The sequence below is a fragment of the Moschus berezovskii genome, chromosome X, assembly GCF_049115385.1.
Source record: "Moschus berezovskii isolate FMDL1 chromosome X, NW_MosBer_1.0, whole genome shotgun sequence".
Lineage (NCBI taxonomy): Eukaryota > Metazoa > Chordata > Mammalia > Artiodactyla > Moschidae > Moschus > Moschus berezovskii.
Window position 1 is genome coordinate 122,884,504 of NC_142488.1, and position 20,133 is coordinate 122,904,636.

The 20,133-nt window shown below is 37.3% G+C and overlaps 1 protein-coding gene across 5 annotated transcripts in view; it reads right to left on the reverse strand.

The window, feature by feature from the left end:
- Positions 1-20,133, reverse strand: part of LOC129535026 (PABIR family member 1-like) — a 71,264-nt gene that overhangs the window by 13,102 nt on the left and 38,029 nt on the right. For 3 of the 5 annotated variants that reach the window (XM_055393586.2, XM_088833822.1, XM_088833820.1), the window contains exon 6: positions 18,211-18,308. The exons of 1 other annotated variant lie outside the window; for it this stretch is intronic. In XM_055393586.2, coding sequence (XP_055249561.1) covers positions 18,211-18,308 — 98 coding nt within the window. Of the gene's footprint in view, positions 1-18,210; positions 18,309-20,133 lie in introns of those variants that run through there. One more of the 5 variants, XM_088833821.1, reaches the window with a different exon arrangement.

Below are 20,133 nucleotides of genomic sequence, written 5' to 3' on the forward strand. Positions count from 1 at the left end.
GCAACTGAACTGAACTGAACTGAAGGGAGAGGTGATGCTGCTGCTAAGTCGCTCAGTCATGTCTGACTCTGTGCGATCCTATGGAACTGTAGCCCACCAGGCTCCTCTGTCCATGGGATTCTTCAGGCAAGAATACTGGAGTGGGTTGCCATGCCCTTCTTCAGGGGATCTTCCCAACCCAGGGGTTAAACCCAAGTCTCCTGCATTGCAGGCTGATTCTTTACCATCTGAGCCACTAGGGTAGAGGTAATAGATAGACTTTGCCTATTTTTGTGGCATTCCCTATGACAAATTAAGACCGAAGAATTGAAGATAGATTTCAGTTCAATATCTGGGGGAATTTTTTAATGAGCAGAACATTGAAACAGTTGAAAGACTCTTTGACTCTCCTTCAATGAAAATTAAAATAGAAGTAAGTGAAGAGTCCCAGGTAGTGCCAGTGGTAAAGAACCCTCCTGCCAATGCATGGGGGCTTCCCAGGTGGTGCTAGTGGTAAAGAACCTGCTTGCCAATGCAGGAGATGTAAGAGATGTGTGTTTGATCCCAGGGTTGGGAAGATCCCCTGGAGGAGGGCACAGCAACCCACTCCAGTATTCTTGCCTGGAGAATCCCATGGACAGAGGAGCCTGGCAGGTTATAGTCCATAGGGTCGCAAAGAGTTGACTGGACATGACTGAAGTGACTTAACACGCACACACGCAAGTGAAGAATCCAATAGTGGTAAGGGAGCACTGATGCTCTTATCCTTTCCCTCACATTAGTCAGAACTGCATATGAATTTCTAAAACATATTTATCTTCTATTATTTTTTCTTTTTTTTATTTTTTAATTTATTTTATTGGCGGCAAATTACCTTACATTAATATATTGCTTGGTTTTGCCATACATTGACACGAATCCGCCCCGGGTGTACATGTGTTCCCCCTCTTGAACCCCCCTCCCACCTCCCTCTTCCCCATATCCTCCCTCCGGGTCATCCCCGTGTACCAGCCCCAAGCATCCTGTATCATGCGTCGAACCTGGACTGGTCACATATGATAATATATGTGCTACAATGCCGTTCTCCCCAATCATCCCACCTTCACCCTCTCCCACAGAGTCCCAAAGACTGTTCTATACACCTATGTCTCTTTTGCAGTCTCGTATACAGGGTTAAGGTTACCATCTTTCTAAATTCCATATATATGCGTTAGTATACTGTATTGATGTTTTTCTTTCTGGCTTCACTCTGTATAATAGGCTCCAATTTCATCCACCTCATTAAAACTGATTCAAATGCATTCTTTTTGATGGCTGAAAAATACTCCATTGTGTATATGTACCAAAGCTTTCTTATCCATTCATCTGCAGATGGACATCTAGGTTGCTTCCATGTCCTGGCTATTATAAACAGTGCTGCAAAACATTGGAGTACATGTGTCTCTTTCAATTCTGGTTTCCTTGGTGTGTATGCCCAGGAGTGCGATTGCTGGATCATATGGCAGTTCTATTTCCAGTTTTTTGAGGAATCTCCACACTGTTCTCCATAGTGGCTGTACTAGTTTGCATTCCCACCAACAGTGTAAGAGGATTCCCTTCTCTCCACACCCTCTCCAGCATTTATTGCATGTGGACTTTTGGATAGCAGCCATTCTGACTGGTGTGAAATGGTATCTCATTGTGGTTTTGATTTGCATTTCTCTGATTATGAGGGATGTTGAGCATTTTTACATGTGTTTGTTAGCCATCTTTATGTCTTCTTTGGAGAAATGTCTGTTTAGTTCTTTGGCCCATTTTTTGATTGGGTCACTTAATTTTCTGGAATTGAGCTGCAGGAGCTGCTTGTATATTTTGGAGATTAATCCTTTATCAGTTGCTTCATTTGCTATTATTTTCTCCCATTCTGAAGGCTGTCTTTTCACCTTGCTTATAGTTTCCTTTGCTGTGCAGAAGCTTTTGATTTTAATTAGGTCCCATTTGTTTATTTTTGCTTTTATTTCCAATATTCTGGGAGGTGGGTCTTGGAGGAACCTGCTGTGATTTATGTGGGAGAGTGTTTTGCCTACGTTCTCCTCTAGGAGTTTTATAGAATCTGGTCTTACATTTAGCTCTCTAATCCATTTTGAGTTTATTTTGGTGTATGGTGTTAGGAAGTGTTCTACTTTCATTCTTTTACAAGTGGCTGACCAGTTTTCCCAGTACCACTTGTTAAAGAGACTATCTTTTGTCCATTTTATGTTCTTGCCTCCTTTGTCGAAGATAAGGGGTCCATAGGTGCATGGATTTATCTCTGGGCTTTCTATTTTGTTCCATTGATCTATATTTCTGTCTTTATGCCAGTACCATACTGTCTTGATGACTGTGGCTTTGTAGTAGAGCCTGAAGTCTGGCAGGTTAATTCCTCCAGTTCCATTCTTCTTCTTCAAGATTGCTTTGGCTATTCGAGGTTTTTTGTATTTCCATACAAATTGTGAGATTATTTGTTCTAGTTCTGTGAAAACGGAGAAGGCAATGGCAAGCCACTCCAGTACTATTGCCTAGAAAATCCCATGGATGGAGGAGCCTGGTAGGCTGCAGTCCATGGGGTCGCTAAGGGGCGGACACAACTGGGCAACTTCACATTCACTTTTCACTTTCACACATTGGAGAAGGAAATGGCAACCCACTCCAGTGTTCTTGCCTGGAGAATCCCAGGGACAGGGGAACCTGGTGGGCTTCCGTCTATGGGGTCACACAGAATCGGACACGACTGAAGTGTCTCAGCAGCAACAGTTCTGTGAAAAATATCGTTGGTAGCTTGATAGGGATTGCATTGAATGTATAAATTACTTTGGGTAGTATACTCATTTTCACAATATTTATTCTTCCAATCCACGAACATGGTATATTTCTCCATCTATTAGTGTCCTCTTTGATTACTTTCACTAGTGTTTTATAGTTTTCTATGTACAAGTCTTTTGTTTCCTTAGGTAGATATATTCCTAAGTATTTAATTCTTTTCATTGCAACAGTGATTGGAATAGTTTCCTTAATTTCTCTATTTTCTCATTATTAGTGTATAGGAATGCAAGTGATTTCTGTGTGTTGATTTTATATCCTGCAACTTTACTGTATTCATTGATTAGCTCTAGTAGCTTTAGGGTTTTCTGTGTAGAGGATCATGTCATCAGCGAACAGTGAAAGCTTTACTTCTTCTTTTCCAATTTGTATTCCTTTTATGTCTTTTTCTGCTCTGATTGCTGTAGCCAAAACTTCCAGAACTATGTTGACTAGTAGTGGTGAGAGTGGGCACCCTTGTCTTGTTCCTGACTTTAGGGGAAATGCTTTCAGTTTTTCACCATTGAGGATAATGTTTGCTGTGGGTTTGTCATATATAGCTTTTATTATGTTGAGATATGTCCCTTCTATTCCCACTTTCTGGAGAGTTTTTATCATAAATGGATGTTGTATTTTGTCAAAGGCTTTCTCTGCATCTATTGAGATAATCATATGATTTTTATTTTTCAGTTTGTTAATGTGGTATATTACGTTAATTGATTTGCGGATATTGAAGAATCCTTGCATTCCTGGGATAAAGCCCACTTGGTCATGATGTATGATCTTCTTAATGTGTTGTTGGATTCTGATTGCTAGAATTTTGTTAAGGATTTTTGCATCTATGTTCATCAGTGATATTGGCCTGTAGTTTTCTTTTTTTGTGGGATCTTTACCAGGTTTTGGGATTAGGGTGATAGTGGCCTCATAGAATGAGTTTGGAAGTTTTCCTTCCTCAGCAATTTTCTGGAAGAGTTTGAGTAGAATAGATGTTAGCTCTTCTCTAAATTTTTGGTAGAATTCGGCTGTGAAGCCGTCTGGACCTGGGCTTTTGTTTGCTGGAAGATTTCCGATTACTTCCTCTAGTTCCGTGCTTGTGATGGGTCTATTCAGATTTTCTATTTCTTCCTGGTTCAGTTTTGGCAAGGTGTACTTTTCTAGGAATTTGTCCATTTCTTCCAAGTTATTCATTTTATTGCCATATAATTGCTGATAGTATTCTCTAATAATCCTTTGTATTTCTGTGTTGTCAGTTGTGATCTCTCCATATTCGTTTCTAATTTTATTGATTTGGTTCTTCTCCCTTTGTTTCTTGATGAGTCTGGCTAGTGGTTTGTCAATTTTATTTACCTTCTCAAAGAACCAGCTTTTGGCTTTGTTGATTTTTGCTATGGTCTCTTTTGTTTCTTTTGCATTTATCTCTGCCCTAATTTTTACGATTTCTTTCCTTCTACTAACCCTGGGGTTCTTCATTTCTTCCTTTTCTAGTTTCTTTAGATGTAGAGTTAGGTTATTTAGTTGACTTTTTTCTTGTTTCTTGAGGTGTACCTGTATTGCTATGAACTTCCCCCTTAGCTATTATTTCTTGATTATACAAGTAACAGATTTGCTATGCGAAAAAAATGAAAATACAGACAAGCAAAGAGAAACACAAATGAAAACAAAATCATGCATCTTCCACCTCCTAGAAATGTAAACATTTTGGCATATAGCCTTATAGACTTTTTTGTTATAGATCCCTATAAAATATATACATATATTTTTAAAAAACATAAATGAAATACCATTAATAACATTACTTTTTTACTTTACAATACAGTATAAACATTCTTAACAGGTACATCATTCTTAACAGGTACAGAGATTTCCACGGAATAACTATACTGTAATTTGTTTACCTAAAGTTTCCCAGACGACATTCTATATAACATCAGTTCTGCAAGATAACCCTCAAAAAAATAGGACTTAGGTTAAATAGTTTAAAATGCCCCATACCATATTCCCTTTCTTGGGAATATTTTTCACATGTTAAAGAAATGAATTAACTGAGTTCCCCAAACTTACTTGACCAGAGATTGTCCATGGCCTCCCCCTTCTTTAATTCTTTAGGACACTTACTGATATTTTATAAAACACTCTGATAAGTGCTGGTTTAACTGATACTTTAGTGTTAGACATTAGGTTTCTAGTTTTTTACGTAAGACTTGCCATTTTAAGCATATTGAAGTACACAATTCAGCACATGCGTGCATGGGTGCTCAGTCATGTCCAATTCTTTGTGACCCCATGGACTGTAGCCTACCAGGCTCCTCTGTCCATGGAATTTTTCAGCAAGAATACTGAAGTGGGTTACCATTTCCTACTCCAGGGGATGTTCCCAGCCCAGGGATCGAACCCACATCTCTTGTGTTTCCTGCACTGGCAGGCAAGCAGATTCTTTACCAACAGTGCTACTTGGGAAGCTTATATTCACAATTACATTCCCACTCTATATTTCCAAAGATTTTTCCATCATCTCAAACAGATATTCTGTACCCATTAAGAATCCCCATTCCCCCTCCCACCAGCCCCTGGTAACCTGTAAACTACTTTCTGTTTCTACGAATTTGTGTAAGTAAGTGGTGACATGCAATATTTATCCTTTTGTGTCTGGCTTATTTCACTTATAATGTTTCCAAGGTTCACCCATGTTGTAGCATGTGTCAGAACTTCATTCCTTTTTGTGGCTGAATAATAGTTCATGGTATGGATATGCCACATTTTATCCATTCATCTGGTGATGGACGCAAGTTGTTTCAACCTTTTGGCTATTATGAATGAATAATGCTGCAAGGAACACTGGCATACAAGTACCTGTTCAAGGCTTTGTTTTCAAGGAGTGGAATTATTGGATCATTTAACTATGTGTTTAATATTTTGAGGAACCGATAAACTGTTTTCCACAGTTGCTGTGTCATTTTACATTCCAGTGAGAAAGGTACAAGGGTCCCATTTCTCTGCATCTCCACCAATACTTTCTACTTTCTTTTTTTATTAGAACAATCCTCATGTATGAAATGGAATCTCTTTGTGGTTTTGATTTGCATTTCCCTAATGACTAATAATGTTGAACATCTTTCATGTGCTTATTGACCATCTGTATATCTTCTTTGGAGAAATGTCTATTCATAAAGTCCTTTGCCCATATTTTAATTTGGCTTTTTGTTGTTGAGCTATCAGAATTGCTTACATATTCAGGATTAAACCCTTATCAGATATGATTTATAATATTTTTACACTACAGGTTGCCTTTTCACTGCCTTGATAATGTTCTTTGATTCACAAAAGTTCTCAATTTTTATAAAGTTCAATTTATTTATCCTTTTGGTACTATATCTAAGAATCCATTGCTAAATCCAGGGTCATAAATATTTACCCTCTTCTTTTTCTAAGAATTAAATGGTTTTGTTTTTGTTCAGTCACTAAGTTGTGTTTGACTGTTTATGACCCCATGGACTGCAGTCCTTCATCATCTCCTGGAGTTAGCTCAAACTCATGTCCATTGAGTCAGTGATGCCATCCAGCCATCTCATTCTCTGTTGCCCGCTTCTCCTCCTGCCCTCAATCTTTCCCAGCACCAAGGCCTTTTCCAACGAGTTAGCTCTTGGAATCAAGTGGCCAAAGTGTTGGAGCTTCAGCTTCAGCATCAGTCCTTCCAATGAATACTCAGGGTTGATTTCCTTTAGGATTTACTGGTTTGATCTCCTTGCTGTCTAAGGGACTTTCAAGAGTCTTCTCCAACACCACAGTTCAAAAGCAGCAATTCTTCAGTGCTCAGCCTTCTTTATGGTCCACCTCTCACATATGTACCTGACTACAAGAAAAACCATAGCTTTGACTATATGGATCTTTGTTGGTAAAGTGATGTCTCTGCTTTCTAATATGTTGTCTAGTTTTGTCATAGCTTTTCTTCCAAGGAACAAGCATCTTTTAATTTCATGGCTTGCAGTTGCCATCCACAGTGATTTTGGAGCCCAAGAAAATAAAATTTGCCACTGTTTCAATTTTTTCCTCTTCTATTTGCCATGAAGTGAGTGATGGGACCAGATGCTATGGTCTTCATTTTTTGAATATTGAGTTTTAAGCCAGCTTTTTCACTCTACTCTTTCACCCTCATTAAGAGGCTCTTGGATTCTCTTCACTTTCTGTCATTAGAGTGGTATCATCTGTGTATCTGAAGTTGTTGATATTTCTCCCGGCAATCTTGATTCCAGCTTATGTTTCATCCAGCCTGGCATTTCAAATGGTGTACTCTACATGTAAGTTAAATAAGCAGGGTGACAATATACAGCCTTGCTGTACGCCTTTCCCAATTTTGGAACCAGTCTGTTGTTCTGTGTCCTTTTCTTACTGTTGCTTCTAGACATGCATACAGGTTTCTCAGGAGGCAGGTAAGGTGGTCTGGTATTCCCATCTCTTTAATACTTTTGCAGTTTGTTGTCATCCACAGTCAAAGGCTTTAGCATAGTCAATAAAGCAGAAGCAGATGTTTTTCTGGAATTTCCTTGCTTTCTCCATGATACAATAGATGTTGGCAATTTGATCTCTGGTTCCTCTGCCTTTTCTAAATCCATGTGGAAGTTCTCAGTTTATGTACTGTTGAAGCCTAACTTGAAGGATTTTGAACAATATCTTGCTAGCATATGAAATTGTACAGTAGTTTAAACATTCTTTGACATTGCCCTAATTTGGGATTGGAATGAAAACTGATTTCCAATCCTGTGGCCACTGCTGAGTTTTCCAAATTTGCTGACATATTGAGTGCAACACTTTAACAGTATCATCTTTTAGGATTTTCAATTTCTCAGCTGGAATTCCATCACCTCCACTAGCTTTGTTCATAATATTGTTTCCTAAGGCCCTCCTGATTTCACACTCCAGGATGTCTTGCTCTAGGTCAGTGATCACATCTTCGTGGTTATCCAGGTCATGAAGACCTTTTTTGTACAGTTCTTCTGTGTATTCTTGCCACCTCTTCTTAACATCTTCTGCTTCTGTTAGGCCCATACCATTTCTGTCCTTTATTGTGCCCATCTTTGCATGAAATGTTCCCTTGGTATCTCCAATTTTCTTGAAAAGATCTTTAGGTCTTAATATTTAGGTCATTGATCCATTTTGAGTTAATTATTTTTGTATACAGTATAAGGTAGGAGTTGAATTTCCTTGTTTTGCACATGGATATTTAGTTGTCCCAGCCCAATTTGTTAAAAATGTTAGGTTTTCCAAAGTGACAAATAATGTTACAGTAAACATCTATTTCAACTTGTCCTATATTTTCTCCTAAGAAGAATTCCTAGAAGAGTTGCTATATCAAAAGATGTACACATTTTGGGGCTTCCCTGGTGGCTCAGTGGTAAACAATCTGCTTGCCAACGCAAGAGATACAGGTTCAATTTCTGGTCCGGGAATATCCCACATGCCACAGGACAACTCAGTCTGTGCACCACAAATACTGAGCCTGTACTATAGAGCCCAGGAGCTGCAACTACTGAGCCCACATACCACAACTACTGAAACCTGAATGCCCTAGAGCCTGTGCTCAGCAACAAGAGAAGTCACCACAACGAGAAGCCTGTGCACTGCAACTGGAGAACAGTCACCACTCACCACAACTAGAGAAAAGCCTGTGCAGCAACAAAGACCCAGCACAGGCAAATAAATACAAAATTTTTTAAGATGTACACATTTTGAAGGTTTTTGATACATACTAAACTTCCTCCAATACTTTGGCCACCTCATGCAACAAGTTGACTCACTGGAAAAGACTCTGATGCTGGGAAGGATTGGGGGCAGGAGGAGAAGGGGACGTCAAAGAATGAGATGGCTGGATGGCATCACCGACTTGATGGACATGAGTTTGAGTGAACTCCAGGAGTTGGTGATGGACAGGGAGGCCTGGCATGCTGTGATTCATGGGGTCGCAAAGAATTGGACACGACTGAGCGACTGAACTGAACTGAAGTGACTGAAACTTCCTCCAGAAAGAACATTAGGAATCCACCACAGTGAATTCATATACCACTTTCCTCATGCTCTCAACAGCTTTGTTTATTACACAAGTTTTTAAAACCTTGGATAATCAATGTGGCATGAGGATGTATTCTAAATCAAGTTTAAGGGAATTTTAGCTGAACGTCCCTTGACAGCGCTAACATGCTAGCCTTAGCAGTTTTCTCTCCAAAGACCTCACACTTATAAAAATACTATAGAAGAATATGACAATGTAAACCACTGCAGAGTTTAATATGTCTAGTTAAGAAAGCAAACTATTGATGGACACCTAGGGTAAATCAATTTTCCTCCACTAAATTAAAAAAAATAAAGAAAGCAAACTAAACCTTTCCTCAGAAAAGCGGGACTAGAAATGAAAAGTACAGTGAGGTTCCTCTGCTGGATAATGTGATTTCAAAATATTTCTTTCCTCAGCACAAAGTCATGGACCAGCTATTTGCGACTTTCAAGTATGTCCTGTTTCATTTGTGTTCAGTGGAGAGTTACCAGACATGAATCATGCTAAGAAATCAACTAAACTGCAAGAGGAAGAAATTTTTCTTATAGCCATACAATAATTATCAAGGAAAAATAAAAGGCTATTTTGCTGGTTATCTGCTTTTTAGTACTTGTTGAGCACTTCCAAATGTGTACTGGGATAGAATTTTTATAGTTGATGTTGCTTTTGGCCCTGTTTCCTTTGCTACTCTGAAACAAATATACAAACTATATCTCTTTTTTGTCTCAAGCTGTAGTTATAGTAGAAAGAAAACTTTATGGTGAGTGTTTTGTCAGTGGAACTTGTTATTAATATGGAACTCCTGAGAGGATCATTTTTCCACACAAAACAAGAAACCAGAGGGGAATTAGCTTTCCACATTTCATCATAAAGCATGCATAATTCATAGAAGGGAAGAAACTATTGATGAGGCTAAACAGAATGAATTTCTTATTGCCAGAAAGAATCAAAATATTAGGTAAAAAGCTGTCTAATTTCCTAACTATTTTCTTAAAGCCTTTTGGAGTTTAATGTCATCATGACTTTTGCTGTCATGCTGGCAAAGATGAAGGCAAATGTTTTTACAGAATCAGTAAAATTTTAAGAGGCAGAAGGGATCTTAGAAATATCTAGTCCAACTCTGTTTTACAGATTGGAAATATGAAACACAGAGAGGTGACGTGACCTGCCAAAAGTCATACAGTGCCAGTGACAGAGCTGGAGCTACAAGTCAGACTTTCTGACTCCTGTACTCACTAATAAGGTAGACTGGTCAGTCAACTAAAAGGTTGATGTGAACCAGTGTTATCAATTTACTTTTTTGTCAGTAATGCCACAGAGATCTCCAATTTCATACTATAGCTTATTGGTCAATTTATAGGATTCAGTTAATAACTGTATCAATTTAACACATTTCTTCTGAGAGACCATGTCTCCCACTATTAAGAAAGTTGAGCAAGTTTCCAACATTCTATATGATGTGTGACTCTTTTCACCTATACTTTATGGACATTTGTAAAAATTAATCTTATTTACTCTCAGGTTAAGAAGCACATTTTAAGAAATCTGTGAGATACCATGGAACTTAAGGGAAAGAAAGCTACCTTTTCACCAGAATAACTTACTATTCTCTTGCCTTTTTTAAATGCAGAATTTCAACTATCTGAGAGTGAAGTCTATGTATATGATAGATTTTTCAAGCTCAACTTTCTAAGATTTAAAATATTTAAAAACACTTCGGGCAAATTGTAATTAGTTTTCTCCATAGATATCCAAAGTACCATACATGCATTTTCATCATGGATATTTATATATAGTTGCTTCCAGGTGAATTTTAAAAATTCATTTAGACGATGAGATTAAATATGCTGTAGTGGGAGTACTAATAATTCAGGGAGCAGGAACAAAGATTAATGCAGAATTAGAATCTTAACTCATGTGCTTTTAATAGCTCATTTGATTTGCCTCAATTCTAAAGAGCCAGTGAAACAGGCCACCGAGATACAAATTCTAACCCCACACCCCTTTTTAATGTAAGAACTTTCTAATACTGAGAACTGTCCATCAATAGAATGAACTGGCTGGCCTGTGAGGGATTCAGTCAATCACTTTGAAATCACAAGATTTTAAACTAAAGCTAAAAGACAACCTGTCTGGAATCCTTAAAAGGATTCCTGCATTAAGAGGTAGATTAAAAGACTTCTAAACTCCTTGAAACCACTAGACCATTCAGGTATGACCTAAATCAAATCCCTTACAATTTTACAGTGGAAGTGACAAATAGATTCAAGGGATTAGTTCTGATAGGCAGAGTGCCTGAAGAACTATGGACAAAGTTCATAACACTGTACAGGAGGCTGTGATCAAAACCATCCCCAAGAAAAAGAAATTCAAAAAGGCAAAATGTTTGTCTGAGGAGGCCTTACAAATAGCTGAGAAGAGAACAGAAATTAAAGGCAAAAAAGAAAAGGAAAGATATATCCATCTGAATGCAGAGTTCCAAATAATAGCAAGGAGAGATAAGAAAGCCTTCCTCAGTGATCAGTGCAAAGAAATAGAGGAAAAGAATAGCTTGGGAAAGACTAGAGATCTCAAGAAAATTAGAGATAGCAAGGGAACATTTCATGCAAAGATGGGTTCAATAAAGGACAGAAACAGTATGGACCTAAAAGAAGCAGAAGATATTAAGAAGAGGTGGCAAGAATACATAGAAGAACTATACAAAAAAGATCTTAGTGACCCAGACAACCACGAGGGTGTGATCACTCACCTAGAGCCAGACATCCTGTAGTGCAAGGTCAAGTGGGCCTTAGGAAGCATCACTATGAGCAAAGTTAGTGGAGGTGATAGAATTCCAGTTAAGCTATTTCAAACCCTAAAAGATGATTTTGTGAAAGTGCTGCACTCAATATGCCAGCAAATTTGGAAAACTGGAAAACTCAGCAGTGGCCACAGGACTGGAAAAGGTCAGTTTTCATTCCAATCCCAAAGAAAGACAATGCCAAAGAACATTCAAACTACTGCACAGTTGCACTCATCTCACATGCTAGCAAAGTGATGCTCAAAATTCTTCAAGCTAGGCTTCAACAGTATGTGAACTGCGAAATTCCAGATGTTCAAGCTGGATTTAGAAAAGGCAGAGGAACCAGAGATCGAATTGCCAACATTCGTTGGATAATAGAGAAAAACAAAAGAATTCCAGAAAAACATCTACTTCTGCTTTATTGACTATGCCAAAGCCTTTGACTGTGTGGATCACAACAAACTATGGAAAATTCTTCAAGAGATAGGAAAAACAGACCACCTTACCTGCCTCCTGAGAAATCTGTATGCAGGTCAAGAAGCAATAGTTAGAACCAGACATGGAACAACAGACTGGTTCCAAATTGGGAAAGGAGTACAGCAAGGCTGTATATTGTCACCCTGCTTATTTAACTTATATGCAGCGAACATCATGTGAAATGCCGGGCTGGATGAAGCACAAGCTGGAATCAAGATTGCTGGGAGAAATATCAATAATCTCAGATATGCAGATGACACCACCCTTATGGTAGAAAGTGAAGAAGAACTAAAGTAAGAGCCTCTTGATGAAAGTGAAAGAGGAGAGTGAAAAAGTTGGCTTAACTCAACATTCAAAAAATGAAGATCCTGGCATCTGGTCCCATCATTTCATGGCAAATAAATGGGGAAACAATGGAAACAGTGACAGACGTTATTTTCTTAGGCTCCAAAATCACTGCAGATGATGACTGCAACCGTGAAATTAAAAGATGCTTGCTCCTTGGAAGAAAAGCTATGACCAACCTAGGTAGCATATTAAAAAGGAGAGACATTACTTTGCTGACAAAGGTCCATCTAGTCAAAGCTATGGTTTTTCCTGTAGTCACATATGGATGTGAGAGTTGGACTATAAAGAAAGCTGAGTGACAAAGAATTGATGATTTTGAATTGTGGTGTTGGAGAAGACTCTTGAGAGTCCCTTGGACTGCAAGGAGATCCAACCAGTCCATCCTAAAGGAAATCAGTCCTGAATATGCATTGGAAGGACTGATGCTGAAACTGAGACTCCAATTCTTTGGCCACCTGATGCTAAGTGCTGACTCATTGGAAAAGACCCTGATGCTGGGAAGGATGGAAGGCAGGAGAAGGGGATGACAGAGGATGAGATGGTTGGATGGCATTACCGACTCGATGGACATGAGTTTGAGCAAGCTCTGGGAGTTGGTGATGGACAGGAAAACTTTGCATGCTGCAGTTCGTGGGGTCACAAAGAGTTGGACATGACTGAGTGACTGAACTGAAACTGCTTTAAGTTCTAAGATTCTGTCATTTCACTATTGTCTTTCTCTCCTACTTTTATAGTACAGAGATCTTTTCATATGTGTATTTATGGTCATACTATCTTAGACTACCTTGTATCATTATTTTCACACTTATCCTGTTTTACAATAGGAAAGGTATCTCACTCATTTTCATATACAGTTTTAAGTATAGTTTGTGTACACAGAAAATATTCAATACTTATTGAATATACTTGATATTGCAAAATTAATTAGTTGATTTAGTCATTATAAATTTGAAGAACCATATCTTTTTCCTGATCTGAGAATCTAACTTATTACTGCAGTGATTTTTCATGTTAGGATAAATTTGAGTGCTGCTCTTTTAGAAGGTTATAAGTAAAATAGCAATATGTGATTGAACATGAAAACATATTTAAGGATTAAAAATGATGCTTTTAAAATATTTGAAAAACATATTTCCACTTTCATTTATTCTCTTACTGACAATGTGAAAACTAGCATATTTACATTTATAATATATATTTAAATAATATATATTATACGTAATATATTTTTAAATAATATATATTACGTATAATATATATAAACATTTTTATATATTTATAATTTATATATTATATAAATTATTTATAATTCATATATTATTTAAAAATTAAAATTAAAGCATTATTTATAAATTATATTAAATATTAAAATATCTATAAATTATAAATATATATGTAAATAATATTTATTTATTTACATATATATTTATAATTATATATGCTGCTAAGTCACTTCAGTCATGTCTGACTCTGTGTGACCCCATAGATGGAAGCCCACCAGGCTCCCCCATCCCTGGGATTCTCCAGGCAAAAACACTGGAGTGGGTTGCCATTTCCTTCTCCAATGTGTGAAAGTGAAAAGTGAAAGGGAAATCGCTCAGTCATGTCCGACCCTTAGCGACACCATGGACTACAGCCTACCAGGCTCCTCCATCCATGGGAGTTTCTAGGCAAGATTACTGGAGTGGGTTGCCATTGCCTTCTCCAATAATTATATATATTTATATATAAATATATATTTAAATGTATAGGAAGACATAAAAACACATGTACAATATGATCACCTCTTGTTCTCACATTTTTAAAGATGAGTTATAAGATAGGTGATTTTAAAAACTAATTTAAAAAATTGGAACAATCAAGCATTCCAAAACCATACTGTTGTGGGTTGAATTATGTCCACAGAAAGATAATGGTGAAGTTCTAACTCCCTGAACCTCTTAATGTGACCTTATTTGAAAATAGGGTCTCTACAGATATAATCCATTTCTATTATTTTGGGCTACCCAGTTTGTGGTACTGTGTTATTGTAGCCCTAAGAAACTAGTACATGTCCTTCACTGTGGAAAATTGGTATGGCAGTTCCTTGGCATGTTTAGAATTACAAAACACAGACTTATTATAATTTTTAAAACTTAACCACAAAATATCTCATGTAAAACTTAGAATTGCTTTGATCTGAAAATTAATAAATGGAAAATCATTTAAGAAATGGAGCCTCCCAATATACAAGTTCAAAAGATAATAGAATGGAAAACCAACCACAAGGTCCTCAATTCTGAGCATATTATAGTGAGTTGTGGCACCCTAGGATTCAACTAAAACAATAAAAACTAAGAAAATAGAGTGAAAGAAATTGTCTGAGTTAAAAAAAAAAAGTGTATTAGGATGAGATAGTCAAGATTACTAAGATTTCTGGATGAAAGTTCCTCACACACTGAGTTACAGTCTCACCCTCATTGCTTACTTTCTCCATCCCTAGTCTTGATCATTCTGAAAAACTTTTTTTTTTTTTTTGCTGAAGTGTCAAGTAATGCATGGGGACCTTTTTTTGTCAATAATATATAATTTTGGCAAGTAACATCACTGCAATCATACCTCATTCTGTGAGAGCCCCCTTATATATTCACAACTCATCAACTAAAGTCTGGCAAGAAGCTAAATAAGAAAGGCAATATTCATAGTTCATGTGTCCTAAATCTATTTGTAGAATCCTGTCCCAGTTTCAGGATGATCCCAGTTATCTCAGAAATATTCAGTTTCATTTATCCATAGGTGAATAGAATCTGCCCTCCCTCCCCCGACACACAATATATATATATATCCATTACCAGACCACCTGACCTGCCTCTTGAGAAATCTGTATGCAGGTCAGGAAGCAACAGTTAGAACTGGACATGGAACAACAGACTGGTTCCAAATAGGAAAAGGAGTACATTAAGGTTGTATATTGTCACCCTGCTTATTTAACTTATATGCAGAGTACATCATGAGGACCGCTGGGCTGGAAGAAGCACAGGCTGGAATCAAGATTGCTGGGAGAAATATCAATAACCTCAGATATGCAGATGACACCACCCTTATGGCAGAAAGTGAAGAGGAACTCAAAAGCCTCTTGATGAAAGTGAAAGAGGAGAGTGAAAAGGTTGGCTTGAAGCTCAACATTCAGAAAACAAAGATCATGGCATCTGGTCCCATCACTTCATGGGAAATAGATGGGGAAACAGTGGAAACAGTGTCAGACTTTATTGTTTTGGGCTCCAAAATCACTGCTGATTGCAGCCATGAAATTAAAAGACGCTTACTCCTTGGAAGGAAAGTTATGACCAACCTTGATAGTATATTAAAAAGCAGAGACATTACTTTGCCAACAAAGGTCCGTCTAGTCAAGGCTATGGTTTTTCCCGTGGTCATGTATGGATGTGAGAGTTGGACTGTGACGAAAGCTCATTGCCAGAGAATCGATGCTTTTGAACTGTGGTGCTGGAGAAGACTCTTGAGAGTCCCTTGGACTGCAAGGAGATCCAACCAGTCCATTCTGAAGGAGATCAATCCTGAGTGTTCATTGGAACGACCGATGCTAAAGCTGAAACTCCAATACTTTGGCCACCTCATGCGATGAGTTGACTCACTGGAAAAGACTCTGATGCTGGGAGGGATTGGGGGCAGAAGGAGAAGGGGACGACAGAGAATGAGATGGCTGGATGGCATCACCGACTCGATGGACATGAGTTTGAGTGAACTCCGGGTGTTGGTGATGGACAGGGAGGCCTGGCGTGCTGTGATTCATGGGGTCGCAAGGAGTCAGACACGACTGAGCGACTGAACTGAATCAATTCTATCAGGGCCATTGACAAAAGATTCTTGATTCCTATCTTTTTCCCAGGTGGGATACATGTACATCAGATTTCAATCATTCTGATTATTTCCAACGACAAAGAAAAACATTTAACAAATATTTCAGATAGCCATTTCTACCTTCATTAACTGAGGAAATTTAAACCAATTCTCCACTTCATTTCATGAAGATATAACACATTTCTATTTTTCAAAATGATAATAGTAGCCTCAATTACTTAGATCACTTACTTATATTTAAAATTTTTAACAGATGATTTTTCTTATTTAAAACAGCCTTAAGACTTTTGAAGAGAAAATTGGGTTTTAGACAAATCTTTATAACCCTTTGGGAACAAGTGGAAGCACATGATTCTTGCAGAAAAGCCCTAACATAATAAGCCTGTATTTAGTCAAATCAGTAGTCATGATGATGAATACAAGGTAATTCACAGAATTTAAAAGACCACAATTTATCCACATTGTCTTTTTTCACACTTAATTAGAATACAAAATTGATCAGGAGTAACCAGGTTAAGTACAAATTGAGTGAAGCCCTAATTACATGTTATTTTCTTGCTGTTCAATTAGCTTCCATTCATCTTGCCTCCCCTACATATTTCTTCCCAACAAATTAAACATCCAAGGATTCATTTGAAAAATTGACAGTCTTTGGATCAGTACAGTATAACTAGCTTAGTTTTTAAAACTGCTTTTGATAGATGATTTTTCTTTACAGAATGGAAACTAGCAATTACTGAAAATATTAAAAATCTAGCATAAATATTCAGCACATAATTTTCAAAATCATTTTACCTGTTGATTAATGGAACAATTATATTTCATTAGAATGTGAATTTTATTTATTTTTTATTCACATAAATAAATAGAGCTCTCAATTTTTTTTTTAAAGTCAAGGCACAGCATGTTTCTATATATTAGCAACCTGAAGATGTATGATTGTATCTTCAAGATACATCTTGTTTGGAAAATATCTTTGAAAGTATTACTACATTGCTTTTAAGAGCATACACAGTAATTAGACATGCAAGTTCTGTAGATAAACAGAATTTTAGGAAATTGAGAAAAAAGATAAATAAGAAATAGTCAATTATATCACAGACAATTCTGTTACTGATCCAACATGTGTGTGAGAGAGAGAGAGAGATCAAGCAAGTGAGTGCAGGTGTTTTTCTCCATTGGGGAGAAAGTCTTGGGATGAGTGAATCATTTAGTTGAAAGTTCATCAATTACAATAAATGGAGAACTAGAATCAAAAGGCAACACAGGAGAGTTTGTGATGGTACTGATTTTAGCTGGTGAATTGTGAGATGATCCTGCACTGCTGCTGTTTCTATCAAGAACATCTGAGGATAGATTAGGAAAAGAAAATGCCACTCACTGATAATAGAATTCAAGAGATCTCTGCGCTTTGTGTACAAATGAATGCAAAATGAACAAGGGACTGACACTGGTTACAGGAGCAGTTTCATAAGAGGAGTAAAACAAAACCAACAGTAATGATAATAAAAATCCATTCACTGTATTTTCCATTTTGATTATTAAAAGTTGCTTTCTTGGCACACTTTTAAATCATATGCTCAGCCTAACAAAGTACATTAAAAATCCAAGGTAGAAAAGATGGGCAGATGACTCTTTCCCAAGCTTGCATTTTTATGTATTAATATTTCTCTAATACTTCTTAATCTAATGCCAAAAGCCCACTTCTAGTAATGTGTCTACCATATACTAAGTGTTGGGTAGAAGAACTAAAGTTAATAATATCCATTTGGGATAGTCATTTTATAAAACTTACTAAAAATATTTCATAATATACCATACTTTTGAATATGTACAATAGCCAAAGTAGACTGAAAAACCAAAAGTGGTCAATGAATACTCAAAGTCTCATGTTAATACTTACCACACATTCCTATCAAATACTGGGATTAGTATCAGAAGAAAGCATGTTGGTTGTGTCTTGGAAAATTCTCTTTGGATGGTGTTCAGATGTCCTTTCACCTATGACAAAGAATGCATATCAAGGTAGATATATTTTATATAATGTGTTTATTATGCTTTCAACTGCAAAAATAAAACTTGTTCATTGCAATTAATTTATAAAAGAAAAACAAAAGGAAAAATTTTTACACTGCAATTATCCAGAGATCACTGTTTTCAGTAGTTCCTGAATATGTGTGTATACGTGATTTTTTTTAAACAAAATTGGATTTGTATTATAAATAATGTGATATGTAATCTACTTTTTTAATGATTATAATTTTTCTCATATTATTAACTAAATTCTACATGTGTTTATAAAGCTATGTATTAAGGATATAACGTAATTTAACCTCATTCCTTATTTTAAAACTTCAAGTTATTGCTATTCTTATTTTGCTAAACATACACAATGAACTAAGTAGATGGATTTTTTTGTAAAATACAATAAACAAATATATTTTTTCAATACTATGGAAAACAGTTAATCACAGAAAACTGCATTGTTAAAACCTTGACTTTGAAGGAAATGTTACACGTTAACATGATAACCAGATCTGAATGTGAGTAAAACTGATGATCAAGTTTATAACATTGCGTGTGTTTAGTTGCTAAGATGTGTCTGACCTTTTCGTGACCCCATGGACTGTAGCCTGCCAGGCTCCTCTGTCCATGGGATTTCCCAGGCAAGAATATTGGAGTGGGTTGCCACCTCCTTCTCCAGGGGAAATTCCTGACCCAGAGATCGAACACATGTCTCCTGTATTGGCCAGTGGATTCTTTACCACTGAGCCACCAGGGAAGCCATTCTCTTCTAAGTCTTAGAACATAATGAGAACACACTGAGTTTGTTATATTGTTAGGAAGACTGCCACTAATTTATGCCAAATGCATGGAACACTGCAGTCCATTTCAGTTTCCTTCTCTCTAGTTTTACATTCTTCCTTCTCCTTCCTTTACCTCTCCCCTTCCATTTCTTCTTTCTCCTTCTTCTTTCCCATCTTAACGGATTTTTCACAAATACACATTTTTAAGTTTACTGTCCTTTCCCATTTATCCATTTTCCCCTCCCTATTATAGTTACACTTTGTACTAAGCCTATAATTCAGTAGTTATATCAAGGGAAAAAAAGGAAATAAATAGCTTAGTGGGGCAGGGATGAGAAATGGGATCCAGGACTGTAGGAGTTTAAAAAAAAAAAACTGTTGTTCTTTCCCTATCCTTTTATTACTGAGCAGGTGGGTCATTTTCCATATATTTAACCAAAAATAGCCCACATAAACAAGTTAACCATCAAAGGACATATATGGATATATAGTATATATATTTTTAGTGTTGTAAGTGGATCTAATTTGTGTCATCTTATTCATATGATGGATGTGAGAGTTGGACTGTGAAGAAAGCTCATCGCCAAAGAATTGATGCTTTTGAACTGGTGCTGGAGAAGACTCTTGAGAGTCCCTGGGACTGCAAGGAGATCCAACCAGTCCATTCTAAAGGAGGTCAGTCCTGGGTGTTCATTGGAAGGACTGATGCTAAAACTGAAACTCCAATACTTTGGCCACCTCATGCGATGAGTTGACTCACCGGAAAAGACTCTGATGCTGGGAGGGATTGGGGGCAGGAGGAGAAGGGGACGACAGAGAATGAGATGGCTGGATGGCATCACCGACTCGATGGACAGGAGTTTGAGTGAACTCCTGGAGTTGGTGATGGACAGGGAGGCCTGGCGTGCTGTGGTTCATGGGGTTGCAAAGAGTCGGACACGACTGAGTGACTGAACTGAACTGAACTGATTCATATGATATTAATGTGTACGTGTGGTGGCAGGGCAGTGCAGGGGTTG